General features: G+C 48.2%; 4 protein-coding genes across 4 annotated transcripts; 2 read left to right on the top strand and 2 right to left on the bottom strand.

Moving 5' to 3' along the window:
- Nucleotides 1-29: 29 nt before the first annotated feature.
- On the bottom strand, nt 30-5860 carry LOC120961501 (mitochondrial folate transporter/carrier). Its single transcript, XM_049607650.1, has 5 exons — nt 4044-5860; nt 3728-3974; nt 3546-3659; nt 3293-3438; nt 30-904 (listed from the first exon to the last, which is right to left on the bottom strand). The coding sequence occupies exons 1-5, from the start codon at nt 4391-4393 to the stop codon at nt 760-762; spliced, it is 1002 nt and encodes a 333-aa protein (XP_049463607.1). The 5' UTR covers nt 4394-5860; the 3' UTR covers nt 30-759.
- Nucleotides 5861-6967: 1107 nt separating this feature from the next.
- Nucleotides 6968-15575, bottom strand: LOC120961502 (uncharacterized). The gene is made up of 5 exons (XM_040385243.2): nt 15134-15575; nt 9806-10155; nt 7422-7697; nt 7213-7343; nt 6968-7125 (listed from the first exon to the last, which is right to left on the bottom strand). The coding sequence occupies exons 2-5, from the start codon at nt 10096-10098 to the stop codon at nt 7085-7087; spliced, it is 741 nt and encodes a 246-aa protein (XP_040241177.2). The 5' UTR covers nt 10099-10155; nt 15134-15575; the 3' UTR covers nt 6968-7084.
- Nucleotides 11387-13116, top strand: LOC120961503 (uncharacterized). The gene is made up of 2 exons (XM_040385244.2): nt 11387-12123; nt 12300-13116. Exons 1-2 carry the CDS (start codon nt 11743-11745, stop codon nt 12486-12488), a joined length of 570 nt encoding a protein of 189 aa, XP_040241178.2. The 5' UTR covers nt 11387-11742; the 3' UTR covers nt 12489-13116.
- LOC120961504 (uncharacterized) lies at nt 13926-15386 on the top strand. The gene is made up of 2 exons (XM_040385245.2): nt 13926-14747; nt 14822-15386. Exons 1-2 carry the CDS (start codon nt 14469-14471, stop codon nt 15017-15019), a joined length of 477 nt encoding a protein of 158 aa, XP_040241179.2. The 5' UTR covers nt 13926-14468; the 3' UTR covers nt 15020-15386.
- Nucleotides 15576-15610: the final 35 nt, after the last annotated feature.

The following is a 15610-nucleotide window of genomic DNA, read 5'->3' as shown; positions in this document are numbered from 1 at the left end:
CTTCTTATGCACAAGGAAAATATAATGCATTTATAATCTAACATTCCTACGCGAGGAAGTATATTTCCTATACTGTTCTTGTTGCCAAGATGCGTTTCGCGATCGCGACATCTTCTGCATCGTAGACGAACGCTTTGCTGTTGTCCATTGTATGCTAAAACATCCACATGCAGGCCATGTCCAGTTGTCTTATACTGACGACGTTATACTGTACCTTGAAATTTATACCTTGAAGTCATATTCCTTCGTCGAATGTACGAAATGCTCAAAACTGTTAAGACAATATCCGTCAGCCGATTGATGTGATGTGCCCGCCCGGTGTATGGCATGGTATGTAGCGAAGTAGAGAACGCAACTGTGTGTTCAGGGGAAACGCTTTTTGGCGCTTTCGAAATCGTCCTGTACTGGGAAAGCTAGACCGGGACATAAGATAGCACCGGTTCAGCGTATCAGCTGTCTGCTTACTTTGAAAGGAACTATGAAATAAAGGAACTAGAAGCACGATATGCTGCTTGTCTTTCTAGACACATGGTGTACGGGATAATTTTTGGTAACTTTGTAGACGAACGACCAATGGCAAGCTTCATCGTCGTGTGGTCTCGTCTCGCCTCACTTTGTGCAGTAATATATAACATTGCTTAAGGATAAACTGCATAGTAGCTGCATAGCTGCCTAAGCTGGCATAATTAACACGTTAACCATACTTTAACCGACCCGAAGAGTGAGCACAAAAGACGACACTTTCTTTCCGTTCCCTGTTTAGTGCGTTATGCTCCTGGCCTTGCTTCTTTCCAACAGATAGTGTGATACTTTTTCGTACGTTACAAACGTAACCATCGTCGCCGGGATGACCCGGGTCAGGTTCGGACCGAGACCTTTATAGAATCCGCGCCACGACTCAAATCTGAGATGGAGAAAGAAAGATCAGAGAAAAGGAAAACATTACTTTTTTTTGGTATACAATTTCTGTGATTTTTGTTTGTTTGTTTTGTTACTGAAGATTGTTTTTATGCTCAAGAGCACATATAAATTGCAGATTTTTATTCATTTTGAAATAGACTACTTCACCATTATCATCAAATCATTTTCAGTTCATTCTTTTTTTTCCACTACCCATACAAAAGTAAAACAGAGGTATAAAAACATTACAGACAAAGAAGTGGAAAAACCGGGAAAAGAAAGGATACCCTTAGTATTGTAGATGAACATAGAAAAAGGCCCATACAGAACACCTTACATCTTTATCGGCGCTTACAGTTATTTGCACACGCTTTGTAATCTCGCCTTGTCACACATCCCAAACCATTCGCAGAAGCGTCCTATTGCTGGCTAAGTTCGTGTACCGGATTGCTTCATCTTGTTTATTGCTTTGATTTGGATGTAAAATTGCGTTTGTTTTTCATTCTGCTGCTCTGGAGTTTTAATATTTTGCTTGCATTGCCCACGGTTCAGTTATTGCATTTTCTCATCTCTCTTCACACAAGCACCCGATTTTACATACAAAGATTTGAGGTTTTCTTATCGCTCTCGGTGTTTTTCGCTTCCACCATAATTTCATGCCTGCGGCGCAATTCCAATTCATAACACACTATTGTATTGTTAAATTGTTGTTCATCTTTCACGTGAATTGGCGGCGTATTTGCTTGCTTTGCTCGCCCTCGAATCGCTTGCCAAAAGAAATCTACCCATTATCGGTCGGCCGGTGACCGAGCAGAGCCACTGGGCGACTGATAACCACGGAAGAACGGACGTTCAGAAATGCAAATGACTTACACTGAAGCGAAATTATTCAAAGTGCTGCTGTACTTCTAATCTGCTGCTAATCATCCTTATTCCGTCTTACTATTTTTAAGTAAATGTTCATCATTTTAGATAATCCAATTGTGTTGGGCTGTTTCTCCATTTTTATATAATTGTTGAATTGTTTTGATTTGTTTTTCGATCGTGTATACTAGAGTACATGTCGTTGCCCCTTTCTCTCTTGAAGTTTTCCTTAAGTAGTAGCTACTCTTGCTGTGGATGTAACATTCTTGTGTACACACTATCTAATTTCTAAGCGACATTAAGTTTCATACTTTTCTTCAGCGTTCAAGTTGTGTTTGCCGTTACAGCGCGCTATGAATCTTGTCTTGGTATTGACACGGCTACAGCTTAAGCATCATGATGCTCCTCCTGTCTATATTGAGTTTTCCACTTGACACGTTCGTCGTTGAGAGCACAGCTCAAAGTGGACACAACATTCCAGTTCCTACGCTTTAGATTCGCTTTCACAAGCCGCTGACGAACCAACCAATTCGTGACAAGATAAGACGGCCATTGCTCTGACAACCGAAATAGTAATCTCACACCACTTGATACACTGTGCTAATCAATTTATCACACCAGAAGATAACAACGCAAATGACAACGAAACACATGGTGTGGTTTTTGATTACACAATACGGGACCTTGCGAATAAAACGAATTGCAGCGATTTTGAATCCTTTTCAACGTTTACACGAAATAACTATAAAATTTCCATTACGTAGAGCGTTTGCAAAATCATCGACAGAATTGGCTTTAAGTATAACTGCTTGTTTATGTTTCGGAAATACCCGCGATGTTCCGGGATTTTTAAGGTGTGAATGGTAAGGGTTTGTGTATATAAGTGGTGTTTGTTTTTATAAAAGTTGCTCTAAACATACAACTAATAATAACGTTAATCATAACAACAATCGTAATAGTAATAATAATTACTGATGCAAAGAGCTGCTGCTTCCACACGTCCTAACACTACACCTTGACCGCCCCCCAATGGACGGGGGCCAACGAGAGAGATACAAATAAATAGATGTGCGATGCTGATGTGCCAATGGCACACACGCGCACACACGCGCACACACAGAACGCACACAACACGTTAGTGACGATGGAATTGGAAACGACTTACACGCTAAACGAGCATCGTATCAGAGCCGTGAGAGCAGGCCACACGTGCAGGGGTGGATTGTGAGGAGAATTCTCGAGCAGAACGGGTGTTCTCTCGAGAGCGGGAATGGAGTAAACCGACCTCATCCTGCAGTGAACGGGAAGCCGAGGGGAAGGCGAGGAAACCGTACCGGATCGATTGTGTATCCGGCGCGGTATGTGGGAGAGGAGAGTGTCTTAAAAGATTGGGCTGCACAGCAACGCGCCTTTCCTTTCTTAGTGGTTGGTAAACTTCTCATAGATCAACATCACTAGGCAAATGTTGGGCGTTACGTGCACTAGATACGGCATCAGCCCTTTATAGAACCCTGACACCCGTTCGTACCTCCATGTCAGCTTCACACAATCCCAGGTGCCCTTATAGCTATGATTCTGATCCTGCAAGCGCGCCCGGATTACTTGGTACGGATAGGTACCGGCGGCTGCGATTAGCTTCGACACGGCGGCAAACGTCAAGTACTCGGATGTCGTCTGCACCGGGAACGGCCAACATGAAAAGAAACAAGGGGATGCATTAGTAATCGTGGCAGGCGGACACAACTCCCGTCGCGGGCAGCCACGACAGGGAGAACTGTTACCAGTTTGGCGTCGATCGGTCGTTTGCGGTGCTGGTTGTATTTGTTCTTCATTTCCTCGTATGTCATGAACTGGAGCGCTCCGTGCGATACGCCAAACATTCCCGGTACGAAACCCTGCACGAAAAGAGGCGCATCGTTAGCTGACTTTCGGCAATGTGCCTCGAAACCTCTGCTTGACTTACCCTGTACAATCCTCGGATGCCCTCGGTGCGGTAGATCTTGGTAAGCCCATCAACCATACCGGCATAACCGGTACTGCTGCCGGCTCGCTCATTGCACTGCAGACACAGCCTCGTCTTCACCACCCAGATTGGGTTGGTCATGGCAAGCGTTAGAACACCCGCTTCGGCTGCGGCCAGCATGTGCAGCGTAGGTCCCAGGGGTTGAGCCGTGTTTCCATCCTGAATCCATGTCTTAATCGTATTGTAGCTGCAATGCAAAGATGCGCATTTAGTGATTTGTTACGAGACCCCTACCCGTCCCGCGCTTGCTACTTACAACATAAAATAGAAGCCCCACGCGCTGCCAGAGCCCCACATGTTCGGCGTGACTCCTTTGTACAGTCCACGGAAGCCTTCTTGCCGGAAAATGGTCATGAACGCGCTGGTCAACCCTCGATACTGTGGCACCGAGGCGGTTCGCCCATCGTTGACGGCAAATCGGATCTTGATCAGATCCAGCGGGTGCAGCAGCAGGGTCGAGGTTACACCACCGGAGATTCCGGCCACCAGATGTTCGTACTTTACGTGGGCCAACCATCCGAAGTTGCCCTTTCCGGCACCGGCTGCTCCGGCCGTTGCTGCTGCGGCGGCCGCAGCCGTCTTGTGGTTCTTCAGCGATGATGCCATTTCGTGGGAATATTCTGCACACTGACTCAACTCTCTACAGCACTTGTGGCGTCGTGCACAGTTCAAACTTGTGTGATGAACGCTGCGCGCTGCAGGGGTCTCTTTGCGATCAGCAATTAATATTACTACCCTTAGACTACTGTTCCATTAAACATATGGTCACGAGTGCGAGCTGCCCGTGAAAAACAAAAATCGTGAATGTTCGTCAGCGCTGCTGGTACGTGTGCTGATGACTCGTTTGAACCGGATCCTGGATCCAGTAACGAGCGGAGTTAGGTGGTTGTTCTTTTTGCGGGGGGAAAACGTTCACGCCTTCTATGCAGACGGTCGGGTGTTCAGTAAAGCAACGGAAGTAAGGCAGAAAAAGGATTGCGGAAGGAAGAAAGGTATATACATTATATACAGCGCGGATATCAACCGAGTAACGATTCACTTCCGGGCGCGTTGTTCTGTGCAACTACGCGGAGTCGCCGTCCTGTCCTGCCATACATCCGGTTTCACCGAAAGACACTGCAAAACAAGCGAAGCAGGCGATTGCGGATTGTGATGCTGCTGCTGCTGCTGCTGTCTTCGCTGTTGCTAACTCGCACAGCGACCGTCGGTTGCTTCGTTTACTCGTGCTGTTTCTCCTGACCTGGCCTTCTGGCTACGGCGCTGCTTGGTGCGGTCGTTCGGCAGGGGTGCTAGTGCGCGTTAATTTGCTTGCGCCTTGTTTCGTTGCTGCGTGCGTTGCTGCGACGATCCGGACTGCTACAAAAAAACGGCTACCACTGCTGCCACCACACAACACACCGTCCCATCTAGCGACTGATAAGGGCGGTCAGATATGACGTAAACCCGTACGAGGTGCGGATTTCGTATGTATTAGTAGTTGCCACTTGCTCACTGTGCTTCGAGAAAGTTAACATATTGCACATCTTGCTGCGCCCTGCAAGTTTCGATGCTTGTTTAGAAAAAAAGGGGGGCTCGCCGCACTGCCGCCTTTCTGTTTCACACACTATCGCACACAACCCACTAACACTCACGCACGCACGGTCACACACATACACACAGCTGATTCACTGCACCCGTACGGCGGTCTTTATGTGGTGCAGGACCCGAGGAAACTCACTGTTTCTTCCCCCCGTGAACGCACGGACACACACGTTTTTTCAAGGTCGACAAAGAGACAAGGATCGTATGACTGACTGGTCGTCTGGTGCCTCTTCCGCTTTCAGCACGTTCGCTTCACCACCTTCATTCTTCTGTTGCAGCAATTACGGCCCTTCCTTCGGGTGTTGTGCTCATTTCCACTGTTCAACAACCGAAAACTGCGACGACTGGTGGCTCGGTGGTTCAGTTTTTCTTGCGATGTTTCAACACCACCGAACGGAAAGGCACGAAATTGCACAGAAACACAGTCACTAGGTGAAAAAGATGATGAAACGCTCCTTTGCTCTCGTGTCAGTACTGGCCAGAGCGAGCGTTTTTGACAGCAGGACCACAAACGTCAAATCGATGTGTACGATAAGCACATTTGTTTTGCTCGTCAAACATTTCGTCGAGATTGGATGCCACGGGTTGCGTTCAAAATGGTCGTTACACAATCCGGTTACGAAAACGATAACAGGAAAACAGTCCGATGCTTTTCTTAATAAGAAATTTGCAATTACGGCGTATGTTTTCCGTTGAACATAGAGAAGACGACCAGTTAATATAAATAATTCATGCGTTTTACACAGTAAACGCAATAAAAGAGCTAGCTTTTTGCCAGAAAATTCATTTTAATGAACCTGCTGTAACCAACTGTTGTGTAAAAACGAATTTCTCTCTACACCAAATTATTCCAGAAAAACAACAACCATCTTGTAAAGCGCAATTTGCTTTCCATTTGACCAAAAAAGACAAGATGACTTGCGCCTATTGCTTGACACTGAAAATTGATAGCCGTAAAAGCACAATTCATTGTTGCTTTTCGTTCGACATTGACTTATATGGTATATCTCTCCCGATTAATGCTTGCCATTCGATAAGAGATACTACAGAAGATAACATTATTGCAACTCGCTGGTACATTCTCATATCATATCTACGACGATGATAGTGGTAAGTCGTTTAAACTCCAAGCAATGTTGCTAATTAGTGATACGACGACACCTTCGACACATTTTAACACACCCACCACCCCACCAAGATAAGCTTACCCGAAAACAGGAATGTCCAACGCGGCCCACTTCCCTGTGTCACGCCTCATCGCTGGGTAAACGAAACTGCCATACATTGGCATGGGAAAATCCACTATTTTCCAGGCAAACATTCGCAGGTAGTTCGTACCGAGCGCGCAGTTCCATTTGGCTTAGTACACCCGTTTCGGTAATACCGTGCCGTCCGGGATCGCCGATATAAATCTGTACCGAAAAAGAAGCGAAATAATGTGATGAAATATTCGCACCCTCGCTTTCACCAATGCACAATGGGCCACAATCTTTGGCATTGCAGTAAATTGCGCCGCTAATCACCGGCACCGACGACATATCCTCTCTTACCTCCGCCCCAGCACGTGCCAGTCGCTGTATCCAGGGATGGAGATCAGCTGCTATCTCTGTATCGTAAAACAGGTCGCCTATTAGCACCACTTCGCACCGGTCCACTGTTTGGTGGGTTTCGTCGGCGCCTTGGCCGATAAGGTTATCGCTGCTAACCACCAACCGATTACCCGTGATCCCATTCCGCTCCGCGTTCAGTAGTGTGGCCTGCAATGCGACTGAAAGACATGGCAGATTAGAATAAGCCCGAGAAGTAAATAAACAGTTTTGCAATTCCTGAGCAAATTATCACACCTGGATCGATGTCGTTTGCTATGACACGGGTAGCTCCCACCAGCAGGGCAGCGATCGCGGAAGCGCCACAGCCGCATCCCACCTCCAGCACCGTCTTCCCGCGGAAAACGTGTCCCGTGTCAAGAATAAACCTGTACGATAGGGGGAACGCGGTGAGATTGTGATCAAACGAACTGGGCTCTCCTGCACTCTTTCGCTCTCTTTCTCACCTCGTTAGCGCTTGACCTCCGGGCCAGAAAAATCCCCAAAACGGATCCGCGGAGAAACCGGTATCGGCGCCACTGTTGTCGCTGTTGTGGTGGCCGGCGCCGACGGGTTGATGGTAGATGGCACAATCGGGCGTTATGAGGTGCAGTGCGATTTCCGGCGTCATGTGCTGTCGCGATAGCACCGTGTTTGATAAGATCTTTCCACGCACGCTTATCACATCCGAATCCTTCCCGCCGCTGTTCGCGTACAATGTTGTTGAGGGCGCATTCCTGTTTCTGCGAGAAAGGTGAAGAAAAATGGTTGAGAAAAGCAAACATTCAAAACGCAGCAGAAGAGAGGTTGAGTTTTTGCAAGCATTTTTAAATTGCCTACCGTAAAAACCCGACCCTCCGTGAACTTTTTAGCAGCGTGCACGTGCACAGCCGTATATTCATTGCCCTTGACCGTTATTACAGCACAGCAGTGGAGGGAATGAAAACGCGAACCTAAACGAATGATCGACAATTGGCAACCACCGCCGCCGCCGTACGGGTATGTCCTTCGGTTGGGTCATCTCCATATGTGCACGCTCCAACGATCACGTCCCACGTCCCAACCGGTGTGGGAACAGTGGAGAGGCGACAAAACAGCGCGATTTATGCTGCGCGTACGCAACATTTCGGACCACCCTGAACTAGCTGCGGTCAGCAAGATTCGCACCAAACCGCCCTTATCCTGCCGTCCTCCCCGGGGCCGCGACGGTATCGCGGTCACGTAGCCACGTATCACTCGGTTGTATGATCAAAGGTAGTTGATCTTTACTGTATAGCTGGAAGATATGATTGCGGAGGTTCGGCAAACCCTTTTCGGTAGCCTTTTGCCTGCCGTTGCCAAGCATAACGGCATATCGGTCGGCCCGATGCTATCAGTGCGTGCGATCACCTCAGCAACCGGTGACGGTTTTGGAGAAGGTGTCGCGTTTCTTCCACCACCGAGGGGGTATTGCCCCCCCCCCCCCCCTTCGGAGAGGAAAGGTGATCGGAGAACGGTCATACGCGATCACTATCACATATTACGCGATCGTTACGTGTCTTGGAGGAAATTGGATGCTCTGTTCTCTGTTGAATGACCGTTGGGCGGACCCTTTAAGGGAGCGCATACAAGCGTAAAGTTTAGGGTAACTATTTGTTTCACGTTTTGTTTTAACGATTCCCTGGCTTTACCTTCACATAAAATGTGCTAATTATATGTGCGACGGCAGACGACACACAGTAACAATGCCAAATGGCTTACTTTTGCGCGTCCGACGATCACATGTCGCATGATACGCAATCACCACTCACGTGGACTCCGCCGCAAACGGTGGCGCGGTTTTGCAAAGCCAATACGACGAAAGTGAAATCGGGGACATCCACAGCACCATCGTTACAATAATAACGGTGCATCGATCCGTTCCAGCAATAATGTTCTTTCGCAGCGAATGTTTTCATGTTCTTGCAGTGCTTTACCGCGAAAATGGTTCCACGGGACCATTCCGGACCTTGAACCGGTCACCAGAACACGGCAAAGCAATCATGTTTTCCCCTCATAGAAGGTGCACGACAGAAGAAGGCCACTTTGAGATAGGCGGGATGAGAGGGGCGCGGGGGTTTGATTTGATCGTTCAAAACATTAAACCACCTAGCAACTGCTGGGCAACCACCCGGGGTTCAACCGATACGCGGAGGGTGTCAAAACATTTCAATATGCTAAAAATAGAATTTGTCGAGTTGGTTGTTCTTTTCGCGTTTCCCACATCACCCTACGGCGGACCCGTCTAGTGCAACATGAGTCCCGGTTGGGTTGACGTATACGCGTACTGACCAATTTACGCGCCCAATTGGTTTCGATCGCCGAAGGGAGATGGTCAGCAGGTTCGATGTGCCCATGGCATCGTAGAAATAAACAATCAACTGCGCATACACAATCGATGATTTGTGCTGTGTGCTGTGACGTCCTATTATTAGTTGATACATGAAAGACGAGCCCTCTTCGGCACGACTATATACTAGCAGTTTAATGCGCTATTCTAGGACATTGTCCAATGACCTGCTTCGAGTAAAGTAAAACGGTAAATCAGGTTTCCTTGTGGCAGAGCATAAAAGCCATATTTTCCTAATAGCTGCGCAAAATAAAGCCCTAATGCTGCAATCCATCATTTCGCGATCGTTATGGAACGATCCTCGCATACCGATCGCCTCAAACGAACAGCTCACGATCCTGCTAATTACACTCTTCCTGTTGCTGCTGTACTACTTATTCCAAACTTTCCATCGAACATCCAACATTGTTGTGCCCCTGTCATTGTTGTTAGCTTTTAATTAGCAATCTTGATTTCCAATTAGGATCGCGATGGCTTACTTACTGGCCAGTAGCATCCGATGGTTTGCCGGGAGCAACACGCGACGATTCGAACCTACCGAATCCACCATCATCATATCGATCCGTAGTACGGCTGTAACGACGAAGGTTCCAACGATGGTTCGAAGTAGTGTTTGTAATGCCGCCGTGGGCCGCCGACACAGCATCTGTGGTGCGAAATTTAACGGCTGCCGCTGTGTTGGTGTGGAAAGTACGCTGCCAGCCCCGGACGACGACGTCGACAAGGCCAGCGCCATTCATCTGGCTTCTGCTCGCGTGACGCGCGATCTGTGACATGTTTTTTTGTTGTTATGTGTGCCTTCCACTCCACGCTTCTTCTCGTCGCAGCAGCGTCTAGCGAGATAAGGAAAGGGAAAAGAACGAGATTAATTGTTTGCGTGTGTGATGTGGTGTTTTTCTTGCCGAAGCAACCGCGGCCCATACGTTAAAACACAGTAATTTTGCTAATGTCTGCTGCGCAACCCCGTTGTGAGGGAACCAGGCGTTCTGTTTGTTGTTGTGTCGAGAGAAAAGTATCAACCATCACACAACAACCAGTTCTGCGCCTTACTTCTAGCAAACAATTCTGCAGACACAAAAACAAATGTAATCTAGTTTCGAATTATCGTTCACTCTCCAAGACTAACAAAATAACAAACAAACAAGCAGCCGATATGCCTGCTGAACGGCTTATATTAATAGTATTGCGCGAAAACTTGTTTGTGTTGTCGGTAGCGTTTCTTGATTTCAACCGCTGGGGTATCCCCAATGCGGGAGATCCCTTGCGCAGTATTATAATTCTGAGAAATTTGGAAATATTTTTAATGCAAGCCCGGTACTGTAAAATACTAAAATAAAGAAGGGAACTTGGAAGCAAGTCTTCCAGAAATGTGGTGGCTTCCCCCAGCAACGACTCATGATCCGCGAACCCATCCGCGACGGTTTCATTCATGCCGAACGGAACACGATCGATGGATGCCGTAACCGGATTTGTGAAACATGAAACTACACGACTCCCCAAATAGGCGTACGATGACTTGCAAACGCATGGAGAAACGCATGAAGAGCTCAAGCCATTCAAATATTTGACTGTTCAAAAAGGCCGTACGATCGATGCCGAACTTTGGTCAAGCATCTTTGGCTTTCCTCACGATCAAAGGTCGCCGTGGAGAGCGGCCATTGACGTAAAATGACGTGTCTCTGACCGCCATGCCAGACAATAGCCCAGTTTCCAGTTTGCTTTCGACAGGTAGAACGAAAGATCCGGAATGGCTTGACATTCCGGTACCCGTTCCGTGTATCCTTTACGCGTCCAAGGACGACAACCAATTGAAACAAGTTATCGAATAAAGTTTCCATCGATCGGTGGTCCAATTTTTCCATGAAAGGCGGATTTTCTACCGGTTCGTAGGGGTGCAGTTGCACACCCCAAAACTCCCCGTCGGATGCGTTTGTCGCTACGGTTCGTCTGGTTTTTCCCAGCTCACCCTAAGCACACGCACCGGGGGAGGGCTCGGGGCAAAGCGCGAAACCTGTCCCAAACTCAGCCACGACCTCATCAGAACCCACCCTTAGTGTGGGGTTTGTTCGTCGGCTTCGTTTGTGTGCTCGCGCATTCGTTCGCGTTCGTCGTTTGTCGTTCGTGCGCCGCCCTTGCGCGAGTGGGGATGGTGTCTATAAAAGCATGCGCAGCCGACTTTGCTTCGTGTATTTTACATTCAGCAAGCAACGTGTAACGTTTTCGCTCAGGGCCGTGTTTCGTGTTTGACGCCGACTATTACACTCAAACAGTGACGTGTGTGTGTGCCCTTTCTACGCTATTAGCGCGTGCCAAATCCATATATCCGTGTGCGAGACACAAACTCCGCAAACAAGCGCTTGAATTACGCAATAACGGCTACCAAGTGTGAAACGGTGGTGATAACAAACAAAGCAGACAAAATGGTGATAGCGACCAAGATCCGTACCAGCAGCATTAGCAGCGCGATTGAGGGTGGTGACATTGACGCCAAGTTGGCGAACCTGTTCCTCGATTCGACGACCACCGGCAAAGAGAACGTTGGTGGTGGTGGCGGTGGCGGTGGCGTCGACGGTGGCATGATGATGGTGGAACCGATCGGGGCCACCGTCCGCCGGGCGCTGGTTGCCGCAAGCCGGGAGGACCGTGCCATTGTCGGATTGTCGGAATCGATAAACGCACTCTCGAAGACGCCGGAGGATTTTCTCTTCTGCTTTCTGGCCGCCTCGGGCAATCCGGCCAACCACATGCATCAGGTGCTGCTGGAGGCGTTCTGTTTCGAGCATGATATTTACATAATTAAGGTAGGTTCAGTCGCTCGCTCGACACGCTTGGCCGCCGCGCCCCCGTCACTCTTCATTACGATGCGCTTCGATGGGTTCTATTTTCGCACCGGAGTGTGTGTCACTGTAATGATGCAAAATGAAAACAATGTTTAGCAATACTCTAACAATCGTTCCCATTTGCCTTCTCATTGCAGGTTGATAGTGCAGAAAAGTTAAGCCGCATGCTCGGGACGCCACGCGTTGAGTCCTGTGCCTTGCTGCAAAAGAGTTGGTCCGAGGGACGGACGGAAACCATCACCGACGTGGAGGACCAGCTCGTCGACTACTGCGAGGAGCACTGGGAAGCTCCAATCAAGCCAATCGTTAAGCTACCAGAAAAGTAACCCTCGCCACCTGCACTGTCCTCAGTGACCAATGCCTACTGAGAAAACACAACAAAGCTGAAAAAACACCTTGACGACCAGTCAAAGTGTCCCGCGGAGAGGAGACTCATGTCCGAGCTGCTCCTTCTGATCCGTTTGCCTGCGAATGGATGGCGAAGCGGTTGGAACGGTTCCGACGGAACAGAAAAAGTGAGCGAGAAAACGTGTGCATGTGCATGAAGAACTGAAACTGTCTGATCGTTTGCTATAATGCGGTTTGATTTTACTACGGTGCGAAATCACGGTGCAAGTGAAATCTACCGTCGATAAATCGTTGTGCTGCGCGAGTGATCAACAGACTTAAGGGACCAAGAACTATTAGTGCGATGGAGATGATGGAAATGGACGCGGCAGTGTTACAAACACAGTGTTTTTACAACAGTTACAAGAACATTACAACATTAACGCCGGAGAGTGTGTGTGTGTGTGCGTGTCGTTATAGGCACCACTACTACAACCATCACTAGAGTGCTACACTACTGCTACCGTTTATGTTACTACAGCATATAATGTAGGTTTATACATTAAACCCCCAACTAAACATGTGTAATAAAGCAAACGAGACAACTTTTGTGAATGAAATTCATAATCACATGCGCCTTCTCCTTTCTGTGGGCGTGCTTCGACTATGAGATATCACAATACCATTAGCATTAGTCACAGTATTTAGGGGGATTCCGAAAAAGGAAAACCAACCCAACCCGAAACCGTCCCCTTTTTGTAATTTTTTTGGAACAATAGGGACAATAATAAAAGAAAGAATGCACGTCGCGATTGATTCCGATAACAGTCGAGCTATTTCCTCATTTCCTGATAACAGCTACGGGGAGTACATTATCAGCCGCAGTGATATAAAAATCGGCATTCTTTTATGGGACTTAGTCCGCACAAAAAGGGCACTAATGGAACGAGAAAAACACAGCAGATGGAATTTTCTGGGACTCCCATTCTGTTTTCACATGTTCAATCGTGTGTGTCACGTGGAGGGGTCCTTCCATTTTCCAATTGGAATTTCATTCACAGACGGGTTTGACAGGATGCTCCAATCCAAACATTGCATTCTTTCGCGCACTTTCTTCTGTTAGCGCGATCACATGCCCAGGCGCTTTGCGACCCCTTCGAAATGCGCTAGAATAAGCCCGCAAAACTACGAATATGTTGCATCATTCGAGCTTCATGCGAGCCCCTCTCTGGGACGGCGTGCCCTCCCGGTCGAAAACGGGGAAGATGTACCCCTTTTTTCCAAATGATTCACGTTCGTACAGGTTCATACCCGTTTCGGTGCACGGTCGCCCGCACCACAGCTGATAAAAATGCTTGTCCATTGCGCAAGTGCGGCAATACACCATCCCCCCCATTGGCATTAGAGTTCATTCATGGAAAGTGGATATAGCAGGCGTCGCGAATTCCGAACGAGTGTGCCCTCGCGACGAGGCGTGTGTGTGTGTTGGTGAGACGATCGCGACCTAGTATTACGGGCATAAAAGTACCTTGCCGCAGCAAACGCTGATTCATTGTGCTTCGAACAACCGGAACAGAGCGCGAGAGTGTAGCAATCTTTGTCGGGTGGGCGCGCGTGCTTGTGTTTGTTTCGTCCGCGAGTTAGAAAGTGTTTGGCCACTTCGAAAGCGAACAGAATAGACATTTCTAATTGAAGACGAATTGTGCACGGGTGTGAAGTGTGTTTGCCAAAGATAACAAACGGCACCTTTCTCGTTTGTTTAGAGAACGAGTTGCAATTGCAAGCACCAAGTAGTAGGCCATCATCCAGCGCCATTTCACAACCTTGCCCAACGGAGAGCGCGCGCACGTTTGAGCTTGGACTACTTGGGGTGGAAGGGTGAAAGTAGACGGCATTCCAGAGAAGGTGGTGCATCACGTGCTTGTGCGTGTGTGGACGAACTGGCATCCACGTCTGGCAATCATCAGTCCAAGCGTACCATGGTCCTGAAGGCATCGGATGAAGGAAAGACGATGGAGTCGAACGGTTTCCACACGGTTGGGATCGGATCGAGCGCAAGGAAGGCACTGTTGAGCGCGCTGGAGGATAAACGGTTAGTCGTTGGGTTGGCCAGTGCCGTACGCAGCTTGGCGGCCAATCCGGAGTTGTACAATTTTTGCTTTCTGGCACCGTTCGACGACCACGGTGAGAGTGGTAGCCACATGCAGGAGGTGCTGCTGGAAGCGTTCTGCCTCGAGCACGACATCTACATTATACGGGTAAGTGTAACGGTGTAACAAGTGTTTGAAAAGATAAGCGCAGAACACTAACGATGATTCCTTATCCACCACAGGTCGACAGTGCGGACAAATTGAGCCGTTTGGTGCAGTCTCCGGTTGTGGCGTCCTGTGCGCTGGTACGCAAACTGCCACCGAAAATGCTACGTAGAATGAGCAGCGCCTTCCGACGATCTGAAAGCATCCTAATCGAGCATTGTGAGCTGTACTGGGACGAACCACACAAACCCGTTATCAAATTGCCCGAGAAGTGAGCAACACATCCCGTGTGTTTAGTTTTGTGAAACAAGAGGACGTCCTTTAGGAAGCCAGTGCGCAAGAACGAGCGACCTGCTTGTGCTATAGAATGGCAAATATTCTCCACTTACCTAAGAGCTAACTAGGCCAACTTCAGGGCCATAAGTTTGAAATCCTTTAGCCGGTAGCGGGAAACCGGGGGCCGCACGATAAGCTAGGTTAAGCTAGGGATACACAAGGAGCTACGAACGGCTCGAACTTTGACCAATTGCGGTCCACCAAACAGTGCTGCACTGTAGCAAACGATCGTTGGAAAGTGTGAACACGGTTTTTCTGTACTTTTAAACGCAAATTACGTGCAAAATAAAACACGAAAATCATCGACGTAAACAAACTGTTGCATGCATGCAATTTTCACACCGAACTGTCAGTCCGTGCCGTTCCCAAGCAACAAAATTGTGCCGGAATGAAGAAAGCTCATTCCGCGAGGACGCCATCTATTGGAAACAAACGGAAGCTTCGGAAGTTTGAAACGGTTGAGCTTTGGCGGTTGTGCCGTACAATCTTAACGTAAATATGATTTTACTGAAATATTATGCTAAATAAGG

This window comes from Anopheles coluzzii, chromosome 2 (genome assembly GCF_943734685.1).
Source record: "Anopheles coluzzii chromosome 2, AcolN3, whole genome shotgun sequence".
Classification (NCBI taxonomy): domain Eukaryota; kingdom Metazoa; phylum Arthropoda; class Insecta; order Diptera; family Culicidae; genus Anopheles; species Anopheles coluzzii.
The sequence above is the reverse complement of the archived record's forward strand: the minus strand, read 5'-3'. Positions and strand labels throughout refer to the sequence as shown.

Excerpts from the sequence above, each read along its gene's own strand:
- LOC120961502 (XM_040385243.2), bottom strand. The coding sequence starts at position 10,098 with ATGTCACAGATCGCGCGTCACGCGAGCAGAAGCCAGATGAATGGCGCT. Across the intron at positions 7,344-7,421 it reads GGAGGTCAAGCGCTAACGAG|GTTTATTCTTGACACGGGAC; the intron begins GTGAGAAAGAGA and ends CCTATCGTACAG. Across the intron at positions 7,126-7,212 it reads AGCAAACGACATCGATCCAG|GCCACACTACTGAACGCGGA; the intron begins GTGTGATAATTT and ends GTCGCATTGCAG.
- LOC120961504 (XM_040385245.2), top strand. The coding sequence starts at position 14,469 with ATGGTCCTGAAGGCATCGGATGAAGGAAAGACGATGGAGTCGAACGGT. Across the intron at positions 14,748-14,821 it reads ACGACATCTACATTATACGG|GTCGACAGTGCGGACAAATT; the intron begins GTAAGTGTAACG and ends TATCCACCACAG.
- LOC120961503 (XM_040385244.2), top strand. The coding sequence starts at position 11,743 with ATGGTGATAGCGACCAAGATCCGTACCAGCAGCATTAGCAGCGCGATT. Across the intron at positions 12,124-12,299 it reads ATGATATTTACATAATTAAG|GTTGATAGTGCAGAAAAGTT; the intron begins GTAGGTTCAGTC and ends TTCTCATTGCAG.
- LOC120961501 (XM_049607650.1), bottom strand. The coding sequence starts at position 4,393 with ATGGCATCATCGCTGAAGAACCACAAGACGGCTGCGGCCGCCGCAGCA. Across the intron at positions 3,660-3,727 it reads GCATCCGAGGATTGTACAGG|GGTTTCGTACCGGGAATGTT; the intron begins GTAAGTCAAGCA and ends CTTTTCGTGCAG. Across the intron at positions 905-3,292 it reads TGTGTGAAGCTGACATGGAG|ATTTGAGTCGTGGCGCGGAT; the intron begins GTACGAACGGGT and ends TCTCCATCTCAG.